The sequence below is a fragment of the Alexandromys fortis genome, unplaced genomic scaffold (genome assembly GCF_014885135.2).
Source record: "Alexandromys fortis isolate MF-2015 unplaced genomic scaffold, M_Fortis_MF-2015_v1.1 scaffold_80, whole genome shotgun sequence".
Classification (NCBI taxonomy): domain Eukaryota; kingdom Metazoa; phylum Chordata; class Mammalia; order Rodentia; family Cricetidae; genus Alexandromys; species Alexandromys fortis.
The window spans coordinates 4,701,901-4,717,835 of NW_026068174.1; the positions used below are offsets into that span (position 1 = coordinate 4,701,901).

The 15,935-nt window shown below is 53.1% G+C and overlaps 1 protein-coding gene across 3 annotated transcripts; it reads left to right on the forward strand.

Moving 5' to 3' along the window:
- The first annotated feature begins 4 nt into the window (after nt 1–4).
- Foxn1 (forkhead box N1) lies at nt 5–12,591 on the forward strand. 3 transcript variants are annotated; one of them, XM_050128889.1, is made up of 8 exons: nt 5–127; nt 532–993; nt 3,059–3,172; nt 5,067–5,197; nt 6,004–6,100; nt 9,976–10,183; nt 10,314–10,790; nt 12,261–12,591. In XM_050128889.1, exons 1-8 carry the CDS (start codon nt 5–7, stop codon nt 12,578–12,580), a joined length of 1,932 nt encoding a protein of 643 aa, XP_049984846.1. In that variant the 3' UTR covers nt 12,581–12,591. The 3 variants fall into 3 exon arrangements, with proteins under 3 accessions (XP_049984846.1, XP_049984847.1, XP_049984848.1); XM_050128890.1 differs by having other exon boundaries at nt 3,062–3,172; XM_050128891.1 differs by having other exon boundaries at nt 535–993.
- The last annotated feature ends 3,344 nt before the right edge of the window (nt 12,592–15,935 follow it).

Genomic DNA, 15,935 nt, shown 5'->3' on the forward strand with positions numbered 1-15,935 from the left:
GGTGATGGTGTCGCTACTCCCTCCGCAGTCTGACGTCACACTGCCAGGCTCCACCCGACTGGAGGGCGAACCCCAAGGGGACCTCATGCAGGCTCCGGGCCTCCCAGGCTCCCCTGCCCCACAGAGCGTAAGTACCTGGTGTCTAGGCCTGGCATTAGGACAAGCCTGGTAGCTGAGCAGGGAGTAGAGTCACTGCCCCACACAAAGGCCTTCAGGGTCTACCTTACCCCTTTCACCAACAAAGATGTTGACACTAGACCCGGAGGGGCTCTGAACCCACATGGATCTCTGTTCGTCCCTTGGTGTTTCCCAGGGCAAGGTCTGGAGCCCCATCAGCCTTGGGGTGCCCCAGGTTTAGGAGAAGTATGCTTGTATCAGGTTGGGATCCCAAAAACAGTGTATGTCCTTCCCATCATTTCAGGGTTCCCATGGGCTCAGTCAGAGACTCTATGATCTCGACACAGAATAGGGTCCTGGCAGGTCTCCTGGTCCAACCTCCATTTACAGGTTCTTTCTACTCTGTCTACCCAGCAGCATGCCAACTTCAGCTGCTCATCATTTGTGCCTGATGGCCCCTCAGAGAGAGCACCCTCACTGCCCCCCCACAGCCCAAGCATTGCCTCTCCAGGCCCAGAGCAAATCCCGGGCCACTGCACAGCTGGACCTGGCCCAGGCTCCTTCTGCCCCTCTCCCTCAGACAAGTATCCTGGCTTTGGCTTTGAGGAGGGCCCAGCAGGCAGCCCAGGGCGCTTCCTCAAGAGCAACCACATGCCTTTCCACCCCTACAAGAGGCACTTCCATGAGGACATCTTCCCTGAGGCACAGACGACCATGGCCCTTGATGGACACTCCTTTAAGACTCCGGGGGCACTGGAAGCCTTCGAGGAGATTCCCGTGGATGTGGGGGATGCCGAGGCCTTCCTGCCTGGCTTCCCGGCAGAGACTTGGTGCAATGGACTCCCTTACCCAAGTCAGGAGCACAGCCAAGTTCTGGTGAGTATCAGTGGTCAAGTGCGTCTTGCCTCCTTTCTCTTGGCCTAAAAAGAATTCTCAAAGCCAGTCATGGTGACACATGCCTGTAACCCTAGTACGCATGAAGCTGAGGCAGGAAGATTGCCTGAAACAGAAGGCCAGGCAATCATATATGGAGACCCTGTCTCAAAATTGGAGCTCCACTGAAGCAGCAAGCCCAGAGGGTAGGGGCCTCCTGGCTCTATGCTGGTTCCCTGGGCAGGGGGATGCTAGACTAGCAGGCATGGAGGGGACCAGGTTGAGGAGCACAACAGGGGATAGAAGCTGGCAACTTCCCAGAGGGTGCTGAGTCAGGATTCCAGAGGGCAATTTCTCTGTTTATTTAAGTGTCCAGAAAGCCTAGCCAGACCAACACTTCCCTATGCAAACGTGAGGAGAAAAAAGACATTCCAGAGAGAAAAAGTACCTGCTAGAGCATCAGACCACAAACCCACCAAACCAGGGTGGGCTCAGGGATGTCACTAGAGTCTCCAGGACCCTTCCAGACCCTACTTTGATTTTTTTTTTTTTTTTTTTTTTTTTTTTTTTTTTTTTTTTTTTTTTTTTTTTTTTTTTTTTTTTTTTTTTTTTTTTTTTTTTTTTTTTTTTTTTTTTGTGGTATGAGACAGAAAGTAGCTCCATTGCCCAAGGCTGGCCATGAACTAGAGAGTCTCCTGCCCAGGGTCACTGGTGCTGGAATTGCAGGTGGGCTCCTGCAGCTACTCTTTGGCCAGAGCAGGCTCTGTGTACTCACATAAGTGCCTCGGAAACACTTTAGAAGGTTGGCAAGCACTTCTAGCCCTGTGACCTCGGGCAAGTCGTTTAATCTCCCTGAGCCTCGTGGGAAAAGGAATGTTAAGGGTACCTGTCTCGTAGGAGTGTGGTTTTGGGAAGCAAAAGGGGGCTTGCTTCCTGTGCCCTATCTCTGATCCCAAGGCAATAACTGAGTGGGGTCAGCCTGGGCTCTGCCTCCTCCAGGGGTCCACCAGCTTTCTTCACCTTCTGCTTCCCAGTCTAGTCCTTAACCACTCCCAACAGGAAGGAAGATGGGGAAACAGCCGAACACCCATCAGGCGTGGCCTAGACAGGATCTTATTCTGTTTCTGGAACAGTGACAACTTTTTCTCAAGCCTTTAGAAAGTGGCAGCAGGCTGAATGAGGCACCCTACAAACCAGCGATTGTTCTCCACTGTCCACTCAATGAAGCTCCTGGTCACTCGGCCTTGTGCTTTCTTCCCAGGGCCCCATTTTTTTTTAATCTTCCCAACAATGCTCCAGAGAGTCCCCACTATCTCCGTCTCGTGAATCAGGACCTAGGGCTCTATGGTTGAAGCCTCATGCCTTGCCGGGATATCCCCTGGTACAGTGGAGACAAGTTGTACCCAGGGGCCCACCGCTGCCTGGTCCAAGCTCTGGGTGACTGTTGCCACACAGCTTCCCCTCTCTGGGATCAGCCCCACTATCTCTCAAATGAAGGGGTTGGAGACGATACCTGTGGCCCTTCCAGGCCCAAGATCCTGTGATTAGGGCAATCTCTGCATCAACATCCCTGGGGCACACATAGAAAGTGGTCACAGTTAGCTTTCGCCCCTCTGGGCCCAAATGCCGGCTTCCCAAAGGCCCCTGAGAATCCTGATAAGAGCAGTCTGATCCTGGCTTGTCTGTCTGTCAGGACCAAGCTGCACTCTCGCTGTCTCTACTCCAGGATCAGCTCTGAGGACCTAGTGCTAGGCCTTGAGGACTCCACACGGGCTTCTCAGAGATCTCTGGTCCCACTCAAGTCTATGTGACCACTGACCAGTCTCCACCTTTTCTCTGGCAGCCTAGCCTATGCCCGACACCTGCAGTGAGGTGGGATGTGGGGGACACTGTCCATCCCAGCCTAGCCCCACCACTGACTTGCTGGTTTCCCTCAGGAAAACTCCTATCCATCTCTGTTCTCTGATCCTTCCCCAAGAGTCAGCTTTCAGAGACCCAGAGGAAGGATTCCTTTAGTGTGAGGTTCAAGACAAGAGAAAAGAGGGGGAAAAAAATCTTTCTTTTCCAGCAGAGGCCGGAAGTTAAGGTCAAGCCCCCAGCTCTGGACAGCGGGCCTGGCATGTACTGCTACCAGCCTCCTCTGCAGCATATGTACTGCTCTTCCCAACCTGCCTTCCACCAGGTAGGTATGGGGAAGTGTATACCCTTCCTGGAGACCTCAGGAGGTTGTGTGGGTGCTGCTGTGGGGAGGGTGTTCCTGGGTGTGATGTGTATGTATATGTACATGTGTATATGTGTGTGGACAGGTGAGGATATCAGGGTCTTGAACCTCAGGCAGGCTACCCCAGGTGAAGAACGGTGGCTCGTGGAAGGGAAAACAATTGCCCTTTGGCAGGGGCAGGGCGGGGGAGTTCAAGATAGGGTTTCTCTGTGCAGCCCTGGCTGTCCTGGAACTCGCTCTGTAGACCAGGCTGGCCTCGAACTCACAGAGATCCACCTGCCTCTGCCTCCCAAAAGCTGGGATTAAAGGCATGTGTCACCACTGCCCGGCATGGTTGCCCTTTTCTAGGGGGCAGGATTCTCTGACCCCCTTGTGGAGGCTGGTGAGTCTCAAAAAGAAAGTATAGCCAAGACTGGGGCAGTCATGATGTGAACCACAGAGGGAGGGAGAGCCATCCCAGACAGAAGCAAAGAAGAAGAAAGAGGTGTGTGGGGTGACACACAGGCTGGGCAGGGAAGGAAACACACCTTGCTGTGTGACCTTGTCCTGAAAATTCCCCTTTGGCCTAGTGTGGGTGGGCATATGTGTGGGGCTGGGGTCCTCGTTATTGTCTTTATCATCCTTGCCCTTCCCCACCCCAGCGACCAGTTTAGCCTCTCCAGAATGAACGAGATGCTAAATAATTGCCCCACACTGGCAAGGGATGGAGGAATTTTGAAAAGAGACAGAAAAGAGCCCCAGAGCAGCTAGGCTGCTCCCTAGGAGTCACCGGGCAAGACAGAGCAAGTGGCTGCCCAGCGCCCAGCTCCATCCACCTGCAGCCTGGCACTCAGACAGGCCTTGCCTGTGGAGCAGGTTCTACTCCAGCGCTGGCATTGGCCCTGATCCTAGCCAAGCCAGGAGGCAGGCTGAGAAGGTGGGGTGGGGGTCAGGCTGTCTGCTGTACAGAAAGTGACAGAGAGGGACAAAGAGACACATAGCATGAGGGGACATCCTCCCTTCTAGGAAGGGCCTAACTGCAGAAGCCAAAGCTTTTCTGAGGCTCCTTATCTGAGTCAGAGTGAAGGATGTTCCTAAGGCAGCCACATCAGGGACCAAGTCACCACAGGACGAAGGTGACCAGCAGACCCTAAGTGGCCTTACCATGCCCAGCCTTGCTTTGAAGCTCTCTGCCGTCTTCAACATCCTTGAACAAGATGGCCGCACCCAGGGCTTTATGGTGCCCAGAGAGAGGGTGACTCAGGCGCTAAGTGTCTCTCGGTGACCTGGAAAGAGCACTTCAGCCTGGAGCAGCTGGGGGAGTCAGAGTCTCCAACCCCCAGCCCCCATAAAACACCATTCCTGGCACCGCAGCCACTCCCTTCGCCGTAAAACTACCTCCCACCCCCACCTGCCCACCATCATGACCGGCTCTTTCAAAGGGCCACTGAAACTCGTAAAGGTGGCCATGCCTAGAACACACCCAGGCTGGACATACCACTTCCGGCCAGGTGCTCCAAAAGAGTCACAGAAGGCCCAGAGTGCCTGCCTGGAAAGTGCAGGACTATGGGCTGCTCCCCATCCCATCACCATGGCAACCAGGGTACCTCAAGGACCGCGAGGAAAGAGTTGGAAGGACATAGCTTTTGAGGTCTTTTGAGATGCTGAGTTCTGGAGTGTGGATCTCTATCCAAAATGTCCACCCCACCGCTCATTCCTCAGCCACGCCATTGGATAAGGAGTAGAGTTCATGACCAACGGGAGGAGAATCCAGCCTCAGCTCCCTCTCTGGATATGTGTGTGAATGGAGGAGTGGTACTCTACTTGGGAAAGCTTGGTAGCATGGTAATCACTCTGTCCCCTTTGACCTCTACAGTACTCCCCGGGAGGAGGCAGCTACCCTGTGCCTTACCTGGGCTCGGCTCACTATCCCTATCAGAGGATCACACCCCAGGCCAGCGCCGACGGGCACCAGCCACTCTTACCCAAGCCCATCTACTCCTACAGGTACCTGTCCTAGCACACCCGAGACAGAGCTAGGAGCATGGAGGACCCTTGGGGAAACTAAGGCATAGGATCCTAAAGATGTAAGGGTCATTGAAGAGAATAGAAATCATATCTAGTAATCTCCAAGGACGCTGGAAAAACGATTCCCGCAGGTGGGTAGGTAGTAGATACATAACCGTTGGCCGTTTGTCTGACCCTGTGAAGTCTTAACTCTGGTTATACTAGCAGATGCACTGGTGATTCGGGTGGGTGGGCCTGTGAGGTCCTATCTTGGGGCCCAGTGTCTAGTCCCAGAGTTTAGGTTGGGGATTAAGGGTGCTTGCTGCCTTCCAACATTTAAAAAACAATAAACAAACAGTCCTGCTACTTGCTAGCTCTGAAACTGCTTGGTTGTCTGGAAGGGAAAGGGGGAGACAGTTCAGGAGGGTGGAAGTTTTATGGAAGAGAATGTGGGGAGGACAGCATTTGGCATATGGCAGAAAACCTTGGTCCCTTGCTACTGTCCAGCACATACATGATGAGCTGAGGACTGAGGGGGCAGGGCCACATCCCTGCAATGGTGCGTTTTAAACTTTTATTCGAGCAGCTCGGAGGAAGCTGGCGGCTGTATTTCTTTTCTTTTTCATTTAAAAAACCGAGGCTCAGGAAGTTTCAGATGAGCTCACACATCTAATTTCTGTGTAAGATAGCAATCTGGTTTTCCAGATTTCACAAAATGCTCCCATAGCTCAGTCGCAGCCTCACAGAGCCTGTTGGCCGAGGGAGAACTGAAGGAGGGCCAGACTCTCAGGAGGTCTCTTTTGCAGCATCCTTATCTTCATGGCTCTAAAGAACAGCAAGACCGGAAGCCTTCCCGTCAGCGAAATCTACAATTTCATGACAGAGCACTTCCCTTATTTCAAGGTGAGTCCAAAAGCCAACCCAGCTGGAAAGCAGGAGAGGCTTGACCCCAACATGCTTCCCGTGTGTCCCAGGTGAAGTGCAAAGCTTCGGGAGGGGGGGAGTGGTGGTTTCAGGGCCACACATGGCTCAGACAGAGAGCATGGCCTCGCATGTACCAGGCTCGGTCCTCAGTAGCAAACAGGGGAGGACTCTGCGAACAGAACACAAGCTGCTTGCTCCAGGTTGCACAGCAGCTGAGAGAAGTGGGTGATGCCAGTTCTGATAGGTTTCAGGGATCAGCTACCTATCCCCAAATTGGGAGAGGAAGACAGGTAATGGGAGTGTCTCCAGCCTTGGCCAAGGTGCTGTGGGCTGGAGGATTTCCAAGTTGGAGCTGGTCGCTAAGGTGACAGGAGTGAGATTAGCGTCTGCCTAAGGGCAGCACCCTGAACATCACTTGTGCCTGAAAGTGGGGCTCACAGTCTTAGGGTACCCTGACCGTGTGCAACATTAGTTCCTAATTCCCACAGAAGAGACTTTGGGCAACTCCCAGCACCATTGGGACAGGAGGAGGACCGAGAGGGACCCTGGGGAAACTGAGGCATGGGATTCCCCAGTATGTAACAGTTACGGCACCATGAGGAGGAGGGCACACGCAGTGGATTTTCAAATGTTCCTGGACAAGACTCCTACACAGGGTGGGGATGGGTGGGGGTCATGTCTGTCTCTGGGTTGACTTGGCAAAGCTGGTGCCTTGGATGGGCCGGCTGAGGTCCAGTCTCCTGGGGACCTGACAGGTACCCTTCTCTCCAGGTGAGCAAACTTAATCAGAGATCGTGATCCATCCTTCCGAGATCACACAGCAAAAGGCTCAGTTGTTAAGTCAAGCTCTCTGGCTTCACACACAGCCCTTTAGCCTTGACACATGTACCCAAGCACCTCTTGCACAGACACACTCTCCTAAGGAGGGTGCAGGAGAGGCAAGACTTTCTGTTGGGGAGTACAGTCCACAGGATGGATGCTATCTCATCCATGACCCAGACAGGACAGGAGCTGAGGCCCAGGTCATCACGAGTCAGCTCCATAGGTGATAGGAGATTCCTACCCCCACTCTCTGCACCATGGCCCTGCCTGGGGACAGTTTCTGGCTGGTGTGCAGACAACTTGGCATCTGCTATGCTCCCACCAAAGGGGGATGGGCAACAAAGTCCTTTAGCGTGGCTTTGGCTGGAGTGGAGAAGAATACTGACTTGAGGTTCTGAGAAAGTGAAAAATACCATAGTATGTCTGGGCTGCTCCTGAAGCCCAGAATCTCCTAGAAGGAACAGACACTTGCCTACACTTAAAGCTGTGGCAAAGTCCTCCAAGAACTAGCTGGAGAAAAGGAGGCGAGGCCCCTCCCTTCTCCTCTGAGCCTTCTTCCCTGCCCACTCCTGGCCGTGCCCCCAGCCCCTCCCTGTATCTCATCTTCCTGGCTTAATTATTTTTCCTGGGAGCCGTGTAATCCCTGTTTTATAGGGCTGAAGAATGAAGAAGTCTGACAGCTTTTTTTGGTTTGGTTGTTTTTCTTAGCCGGTTGCATCACTCCTTCGTGCCTGAGTTTACATCTGACTTCAGAGAGAATGTGTGAGGATAGGACCGGCTCCATTGGCAAGGCCCATGGGATGACCTGGGCAGGGCCCTTTGCTGAGGAACAGAGCTGGAGTCCAGGCCCGGTTACTGTTTCCTTGTGTGATCCAAGGACAGCCTCTATCCTCTCTGGGCCTCAGTTTCCCCTTCCGTAACATGTCTGTTTGGACCAATTCATACATAGATTCCTCCCAAGCCGACAGGCTCCTTCTGATCCTCCCTAAAGAAAGAGTTCAAAGACTTTCCACCTCTCACCCCTCACTTGAAGGTCCTTGTTCAGGGCGAGGACAGAGTGGACTCTCAGGTAGACAGCACTCAGAGGACAGAGTGACTCTCGGGTGGAAAGCAGCTGTTGTGGGTGTCCCACAGTCCCGTGAGTCAGGGATGTGGGACTGAGGAAGTGTCCGGCCACTGTGTATAATTGTTAGTGCTGACCATCCCGCTTCCAAACAGGAAGTGGCTGGGGTGGGGGCTGCCCTGGCATCCCAAAGTCACAGGTTTATGGGGCCATAAAAGGTCCCGGTGCCCATTAAGTCTTCCCATGGGCCGACAGAGCTTTGACTCTCAGTAGAGACAGCTGTGGGAGTCAACGAAGGTCCAGTAGCTCAAGAGCCTCCCTGGGAACCCTTGATGAACCTTGGGGGACATTGGAACCAGCTCCATGACAGGCTAGTTGTCCCCAAGAAAGGCTCCAGCAGCTGCTGCCAGCAACTCACAGTGACGCTGGCATCAGGGCCCGGTTATGCTGGGCGTGATTCAGCTTGGCTGCTCCCTGGGGGCAAGTGAGCTAGGGAGGAGGGCGTGGCCATCTCTCATTAACCAGAAATGAGGGGCTAGAAAGGAGAGGAGCCAGAGACTGGGGGGCTGGAGGGAGTTCCATCAGCTAGAGCTGTGGTTCTACCCACAGTCAGCCTCCCGCTAGACTTAGGACGGTCACACAGCCTTCAACTGAGCCAGAGGTAGGGGGCAGGAGGCCCATGCTCCCCCACACACACCGCCTCTCACCCAACTGAGTCAGCTTAATGGTTTTTACAACCCTCCTTGGGCACAATTACTGCACTGGTGGCATGACCAGGCCTCCTAATGGGTGTTTATTCTGTTGGCACGAGAACCCCCTGCCTGAGGGCTGGCCTCCCCACCAGGGCACACCTCCAGGGCACACTCATGCGAACTCACACCCACACACTCAATCGTGGATACACACGTACTCTTAGGCACTTTCTCACACAGAGCCATCCTCACTCAGGAGTTCAGAGACCTGTGGTAGGGGATGCCGTTCACACCGTTCACACAGTTCACACCGTGAGGCACACTCAGTGTGCATTTGCCTACATACTACTACCCCTGTCTTCACCAACACCACATCTGCAATCAAACATGTAGGCAACAGGTGCTCTAACTACCACCCAATCACCAACCCTCTTCTGCCAAACCTGTCCCAGAGGGATGAAGCAGATCCAGAAGAGGGGCATTCTGCTGTCCCCCTTGAGAACTGGCCCCAAGACTTTAAAATAGTGATCTTCCCCTTTCTACCAAGGGGGTACACAGACCAGAAGGCCAAGTGAGCACATCCTGCTTCGATGGGGACATAGACCAGAGGTCTAGGCGGCATTTACCAGTGTCCCTTAAAGAGGAATCACAAGTTGGACATAACAGCTGATGCCTGTGATCTCAGCACTCAAGAGGCTCGGAGGCAGGATCACTGTGAGCTTGAGGCCAGCCTGGGATACAGAGGAAGAGCCCATCTCAAAAAGGGGGATGGGTGGTGGAGAGCATTGGAGAGATGACTCAGTGGTTAAGAGCACTGGCTGCTCTTGCAGAGGACCAGGGTTCTGTTTCCAGCAACCATATGGTGGCTCACAACCATCTGTACCTGCAGTTCCAGGGATTTGGTGTCTTCTCTTGACCTCCACTGGCTGCTGTATGCATGTGGTGCATAAACATACACACAGGCACCCAGTATACACATAAAATAAGTAAATAAATATATAAAGGTTCACAGTCCTCTGAAGAGTCTGGGCTAAGAAGTGGGTAGGATAAAGGCAGGCTTTAGATTTTAGCTGAGAAACAAACCTGCAGTAAAATTTCCTGCCCAGTCCCCTCCCCTCAACTAAGGGTTCTAAGCATGTTTTTGGTGCTGAAGACATCAAACCACAGAGTGTGTAGAAATTCTGTGCCCTGAGTTGATGAAGGAATGTTCTAGAACCCAGACCTGGATCCACTTCTTGTGCCTGAGTCCAACCTGAATTCATGCTCTGCTCTGGCAGACCGCGCCTGACGGCTGGAAGAATTCTGTTCGCCATAACCTGTCTCTCAACAAGTGCTTCGAGAAGGTGGAGAATAAGTCGGGAAGTTCTTCTCGCAAGGGCTGTCTGTGGGCCCTCAATCCTTCCAAGATCGACAAGATGCAGGAGGAGCTGCAGAAGTGGAAGAGGAAAGACCCAATCGCTGTGCGCAAAAGCATGGCCAAACCAGGTAACCTGGCAGGGCTGGGCTGAGAAAGATCAGGGGACCCCTGCATAAGACAGAGCCTGCATGAGGGCCCTAAGGCTGGGAGGCTGTAAAAGAGGGAGGCCTCACGATGTTTCCTTTTGGGCCTTTGCAGAAGAGCTGGACAGCCTCATTGGAGACAAAAGGGAGAAACTGGGCTGTCCACCCCCTGGGCTGGCAGGCCCAGGTTCCATCCGGCCCATGGCACCGTCAGCTGGTCTCTCCCAGCCTCTGCACCCAATGCACCCAGCTCCAGGGCCCATGCCTGGCAAGAACCCCTTGCAGGACCTACTGGGTGGTCATGCACCCTCCTGCTATGGGCAGACCTACCCACACCTTTCTCCCAGCCTGGCCCCTTCTGGACACCCGCAGCCATTGTTTTCACAGCCAGATGGGCATCTTGAGCTGCAGGCCCAGCCGGCCACCCCCCAGGACTCACCTCTGCCTGCCCACACACCACCCAGCCACAGTGCCAAGGTGCTGGCTGAGCCTTCCCCAGCCAGGACCGTGCATGACACTCTACTGCCGGATGGAGACCTTGGTACTGACCTGGACGCCATCAATCCCTCTCTCACCGACTTTGACTTCCAGGGTGAGCTGGGGGGCGGTGAAGGAAGGGTGGTGGATGGGAATGAAAAGGTGCTCTTGGCCATGTGGCCTGGCCTCTTCATGTCTCCAGGCTGCCACCTGCTGGCTCCGTAGCTTCTGGTCAGATGAGGCAGATGAGGAGGAAGTGTTGAAGCTACCCGTTCACTCCCCGCCATTCAGAAATGGGCTAAACTATCCTTGCCCCCATCTTCCTCCTCCTGGTACCCTGAACATGTCCCAGATGGTCATCAAAACTCTCATCTCTGACAAAGCTGGGAAAGGCTAGAAGTCCCATGGCATACTTGGCTGTGAGGGACTGGGTGGGTGGCTGAACATCTCAAATGCAGCTGCATTTTCTCAGAACTCACCCTTCGCTGCAGGAGACAGACCCTCTATAGAATGTGAGGCTTCAGAGTTAGCCGGGCGCTGGTGGCGCACGCCTTTAATCCCAGAATTTGGGAGACAGAGGCAGGCAGAGCTTCGAGTTTGAGGCCAGCCTAGACTACAGAGCAAGTTCCAGGACAGTTAGGGCTACACAGAGAAAGAAAGAAGAAAGAAAGAAAGAAAGAAAGAAAGAAAGAAAGAAAGAAAGAAAGAAAGAAAGAAAGAAAGAAAGATGAAAGAAAGACATCTTCCAGACGGTTTTACATGTGTTCTCCCGGTCTGGACCTGTGGAACAGCAAGAGATTTGCCATGCAGAGATCATGCAAGCTCACCAGAAAGAAGGGGTTAGGGTTGGAACCCCAGTGGCCAAGAGCAGTCAGAGTCGCCAGGTCTCTCCACCCTGCAGTGCTGATATTCCAGGTCTCAGGACCCGGAGGGCAGTCAGTGGCAGCACTGTTTGTTCTCAGAGTCAGGCATCCTTTCTATCTCGTGCGCTGGGTCCTGTGAAAGGGGAGGCCTAGGGAGCCAGGCCTGTACCTCATCAGGTCCAGTGGGGCCCTGTGGGAAGATCTTAGGCTACAGATCCAGCTTCTTTGGAAACCTAGATAGAAGCTTGAGTGAAGAGTTTTGGGGGCCCCATGCACTGCCCCCAAGTGTAGCCTTTGCAGCAGCCCTTCAGATGAGCAAATCCTTAATCTTCTCCAGTGTCCCCACCTCACCAAAGAGGCAGACTGCATTTTAAATATTTACATTACAATTTATAACAGTAACAAAATTACAGTTACGAAATAGCAACAAGATTTTTGTGCTTGGGGTCACCATGACATGAGGAACTGTAGTAAAGGGTCCAGCAATAGGAAGGTTGAGAACCACTGGTCTGTAACTGTCACACTGTGCCACCTCAGAGCTGGACTCTGAGGCTCAGAAAAAAATCAGCGATTGCTTGGGGTCCCAGAGCGGTGCCAGGGAACTGCCCCTCAGCCTTACGGAATCCTGTTCTCCAAGGCTCCGGAGAAGCTCTGGTGGAAGTCAGACTGGGTTTAGCTCTGTGCTGCCTTCCAGTGATGACGTTTCTCTCCTCCCCAACTAGGAAATCTGTGGGAGCAGCTGAAGGATGACAGCTTGGCCCTGGACCCCCTGGTACTGGTGACCTCGTCCCCAACGTCATCCTCCATGTTGCCGCCCCCACCACCAGCCCATTGCTTCCCCCCAGGGCCCTGCCTGTCAGAAACAGGCAATGGGGCAAGTGAACTGGCGCCTCCAGGCAACGGGGGCTCCGGGGCCCTGGGAGACCTGCAACTCAGTACCCTCTACTCGGCCTTTGTGGAACTGGAACCTACGCCCTCCTCAGCTGCCCCCGGCCCTGCTGTGTACCTCAGTCCAGGCTCCAAACCAATGGCGCTGGCTTGAGCTATGCCCAACATCAGCTCCAGCCTTTTCCTGAACTGAAGTCCCAGCTAGCTGCCCATATCGGGCTCACCTTAAAGGTCAAGGAAGGAAAACACAACCTGTCTCCTATGCAACTCAGCCAACTTGCTAACCGGCAGCTGGAGGGACCCACTCAGGATGATGCCGGGTGGACCCGCTCCTCACACAGGCCCCAGCAGGGCAAGTGTCCGGAAAGAAGCAACAGCGCGCCCCCTAGCTCCAGCTCTCTCGAACTTCACCTCTCAAGCGCGCACTCAAGCTCAACACAGCCGCTCATGTATGTGCCTTTCACTCAGAAGTAGCTGTAGAACATTGCAGAGACTGGCTTGATTTCTGGGGCAGCTGAGAGCCAAAAGCTTTGGTTAGCAAAGCTCAGAGCCAGAGTAACAGGTCAAAGACCCCCTCCCCTCCCCACGCCACATCTAATCCCCGTGTACTCTGCAGGCCTGGCCCACTCCAGTCATGGTCTCCCCCAGAAGTCTGTATTTATTCTCCCGTCTTCACCCCTTACAGCCCACAAGGGCTCCTCCTATGTGACCTGTGAAACCCTTAGGGAGACTGCTGCTTCCTAGACAGGCTTTACCAATCCATCCTCAATATATACTCTTGATCCCAGTGTTGACCCTGGGACCAAACTGAGCCCAAATCCAACACAAAGTGCTTGGAAACACCCTTGTCCTCTGAAACTTGAACTTGTCCTCCTCACACAGTCTCAGCCACACAAAGGTCCCCTCCAGGCTGCCAGAGTCTCACTCTTTCCTAAAGAGACGTTCACATGGGGGCCCAGCTTACTAATCACTGTCAACTGTCTCAATGTCTGGGTAACCAGAGATTGCAACCTGCTACAAGATGAGTGTTATGTGTGTGTGATACCCCCCCACACACACACACCTGCATAGCACACTTGGGATACCCAGAGAGCAGGCAGGATGTTTGTGGAGCTGGGATTGTTACTCAGATGTCCACTATGACCCACCAAGTGGAATCCCCAGCCTTCTCTGGCCCTGAGGGCAACAAGTACCTCCGAAGGTTGTCCCCAAGCTCACACAAGGGTAAACAGATCCCTCAGTAGTCTACCATTGTCCCCTGTCCTGGAAGAATAAAATTAGTCCTGATGTCGCAGCTTCTGAGCCTTCGTTTCTGGATCTTCACTCCCCAAGCAGGAGGACCGGACCACTAGGCACCTAGAAGGACTTTTAAAATATTTTTAAAATTTATGTGATGTGTGTGTGTGTGTGTGAGTGCGTGTGTGCATGCGTGTGTGTGTGTTGGCAAGTGTGTCCTCTGGATGTCTGTGTGTGTGTGTGCTGGTCCAAAAGAAGACCTCAGATCTCCTGGAGCTGGAGTTGCAGCATTTGTGAGCCTCCTGACTGGATACTGGGAATCCCATTTGGGTTTTCTAGTGGAGCAACAAGCACTCTTAACTTCTAAGCGACAGCTCCTAGAAGGTTTTCTAGACCAAGCTGAGTGAGCAGCCAGGCAAGGCCTCTGCCTAGAGGAACTTTAACAACGTGAGTCTGGGGTTGCCTTTCCTCTTACTGACACCTGTCTCCTGCTTCCCCTAATCACATAAGAAAGAGTCACTGTTGGGGCTGGAGAGATGACTCGGTGGCTAAAAGCACTTGCTGCTCTCCCAGAGGACCCAAGTTCGGATCCCAGCACCCATATCAAGTAGATACCCTATAACCTATGTAACTCCAGGACCAGGGGATCTGATGCCCCTGGCCCCTGCAAGCACTGCACTCACATGCATACATACCTGCAGATATATTGGTTTTCTGAGACAGTATTTCTCTGTGTAGTTTTCAAACTTCTCCTGGAACTAGCTCTGTAGAACACAGGCTGGCCTTGAACTTAAATCCGTTTGCCTCTACCTGCCAAGTGCTGGAATTAAGGCGTGCAGATTCACTGCCCTGTCTAGACCATGTCTTCCTGTCACCATCACTTGGAGAGATGCCACGTATGTTTGGGACATCTAGTTACTGGTTCCTCCGGTGACAAGGTAGAGCATAGTCTGGGCACACAATTGGCCGTGGAAGATGAACTCTGGGGGTCAGGAGCTCACTCAGTCACAATGCACCCCATCCTGTAGGCTGGCCAGTGAGGGGCAACTCTCCAGCTTCTCTTCGGGAAGGAACTGCTTGACTCAGGAGCCAAACGCACACACGTGAGTGTCAGCACGCAGAGATCTTTGCCTTCAGTTATTCTAGGGCTCAGGCCTGGAGGCCAGTCAACACCTGAAGAGTTCTACAAAGAACCCCACCCACAGTAGAGCTCTCCTCTCTCCTAAGTCTCTAGGAAGGAGCTGGGGTGGGGTAGGATATGGGAGAGGCATGTCCAGCTGGCATACCTGAGAAAAAGAACTGCTTGCCCCAGTCAGTGGAAAAGGGATACAGCTGTCTGCCGAGTCTGGGGGGTGTGCCCAGCTCTAATTCTGGAGGGGGGTGCCCAGCTCTGCCCAGCTCTAGCCTGTATCCTGTATCAAGCACAGGACAAGTGTTTCCTAGAATTGTTTTGGGACCTGCTTCCTTTGGTCTTGACACTTAGAACCTGGGGGCAAGGACAAGCCTTTGGCATCCCTCCATACACCTTAATCTAGGATACAACGAGGTATCTTGCACCGGGCCTCCTGTAGGATCTGTCCCTGTGGGTCCATTCAGCTTGTCTGTGTGTGAGCTGGATGCCAGAGCAACGGCAGCAGGTGACAAGAAGTTGGACTTTAGGTGTAGTTGTTTGCGTTCTTTGTCACCAGACTCTCAGATTTTAAAACTGAGCCCAACGCCATCTTGACAGTGAAGCCCACATTCTTGCTCCTGTGCTGCCCCCTGCCGGTCACCCTCTGTTAAGGTAGGAATATGCAGCTGAGGTGTCTGTAAACCCCTCGTTTCTGCGGAATCAATCCTTTTGTTGAGGGAAAAATTCTCCACCTACTAGGACATAGTGGTGCACATCTGTCATCTGGGCTGCTGGAGTGTGGAGGCAAGAGAATCGGGAGCAGAAAGTCAAGCTTCAGCTACACAGCCAGATCGAGCCCAATGCTGGCTACAAACCCTGTCTCAAAATAAACTGATTAATTAAAGCTGAAAAGAAAGTAATTGGGGGGGGGGTTGGAGAGATGGCTCAGTAGTTAAGAGCACTGGCTGCTCTTCCAGAGGTCCTGAGTTCAATTCCCAGCAACCACATGGTGGCTCACAACCATCTCTAATGGGATCTGATTCCTTCTTCTGGTGTGCATGAAGATAGGTCACTCATATACATTAAATAATTAATATATATGTAGTAAAATTTAAAAAAAAGAAAGTAATTTGGGACTGGAGAATGGTTCAGTGGTTAAGTG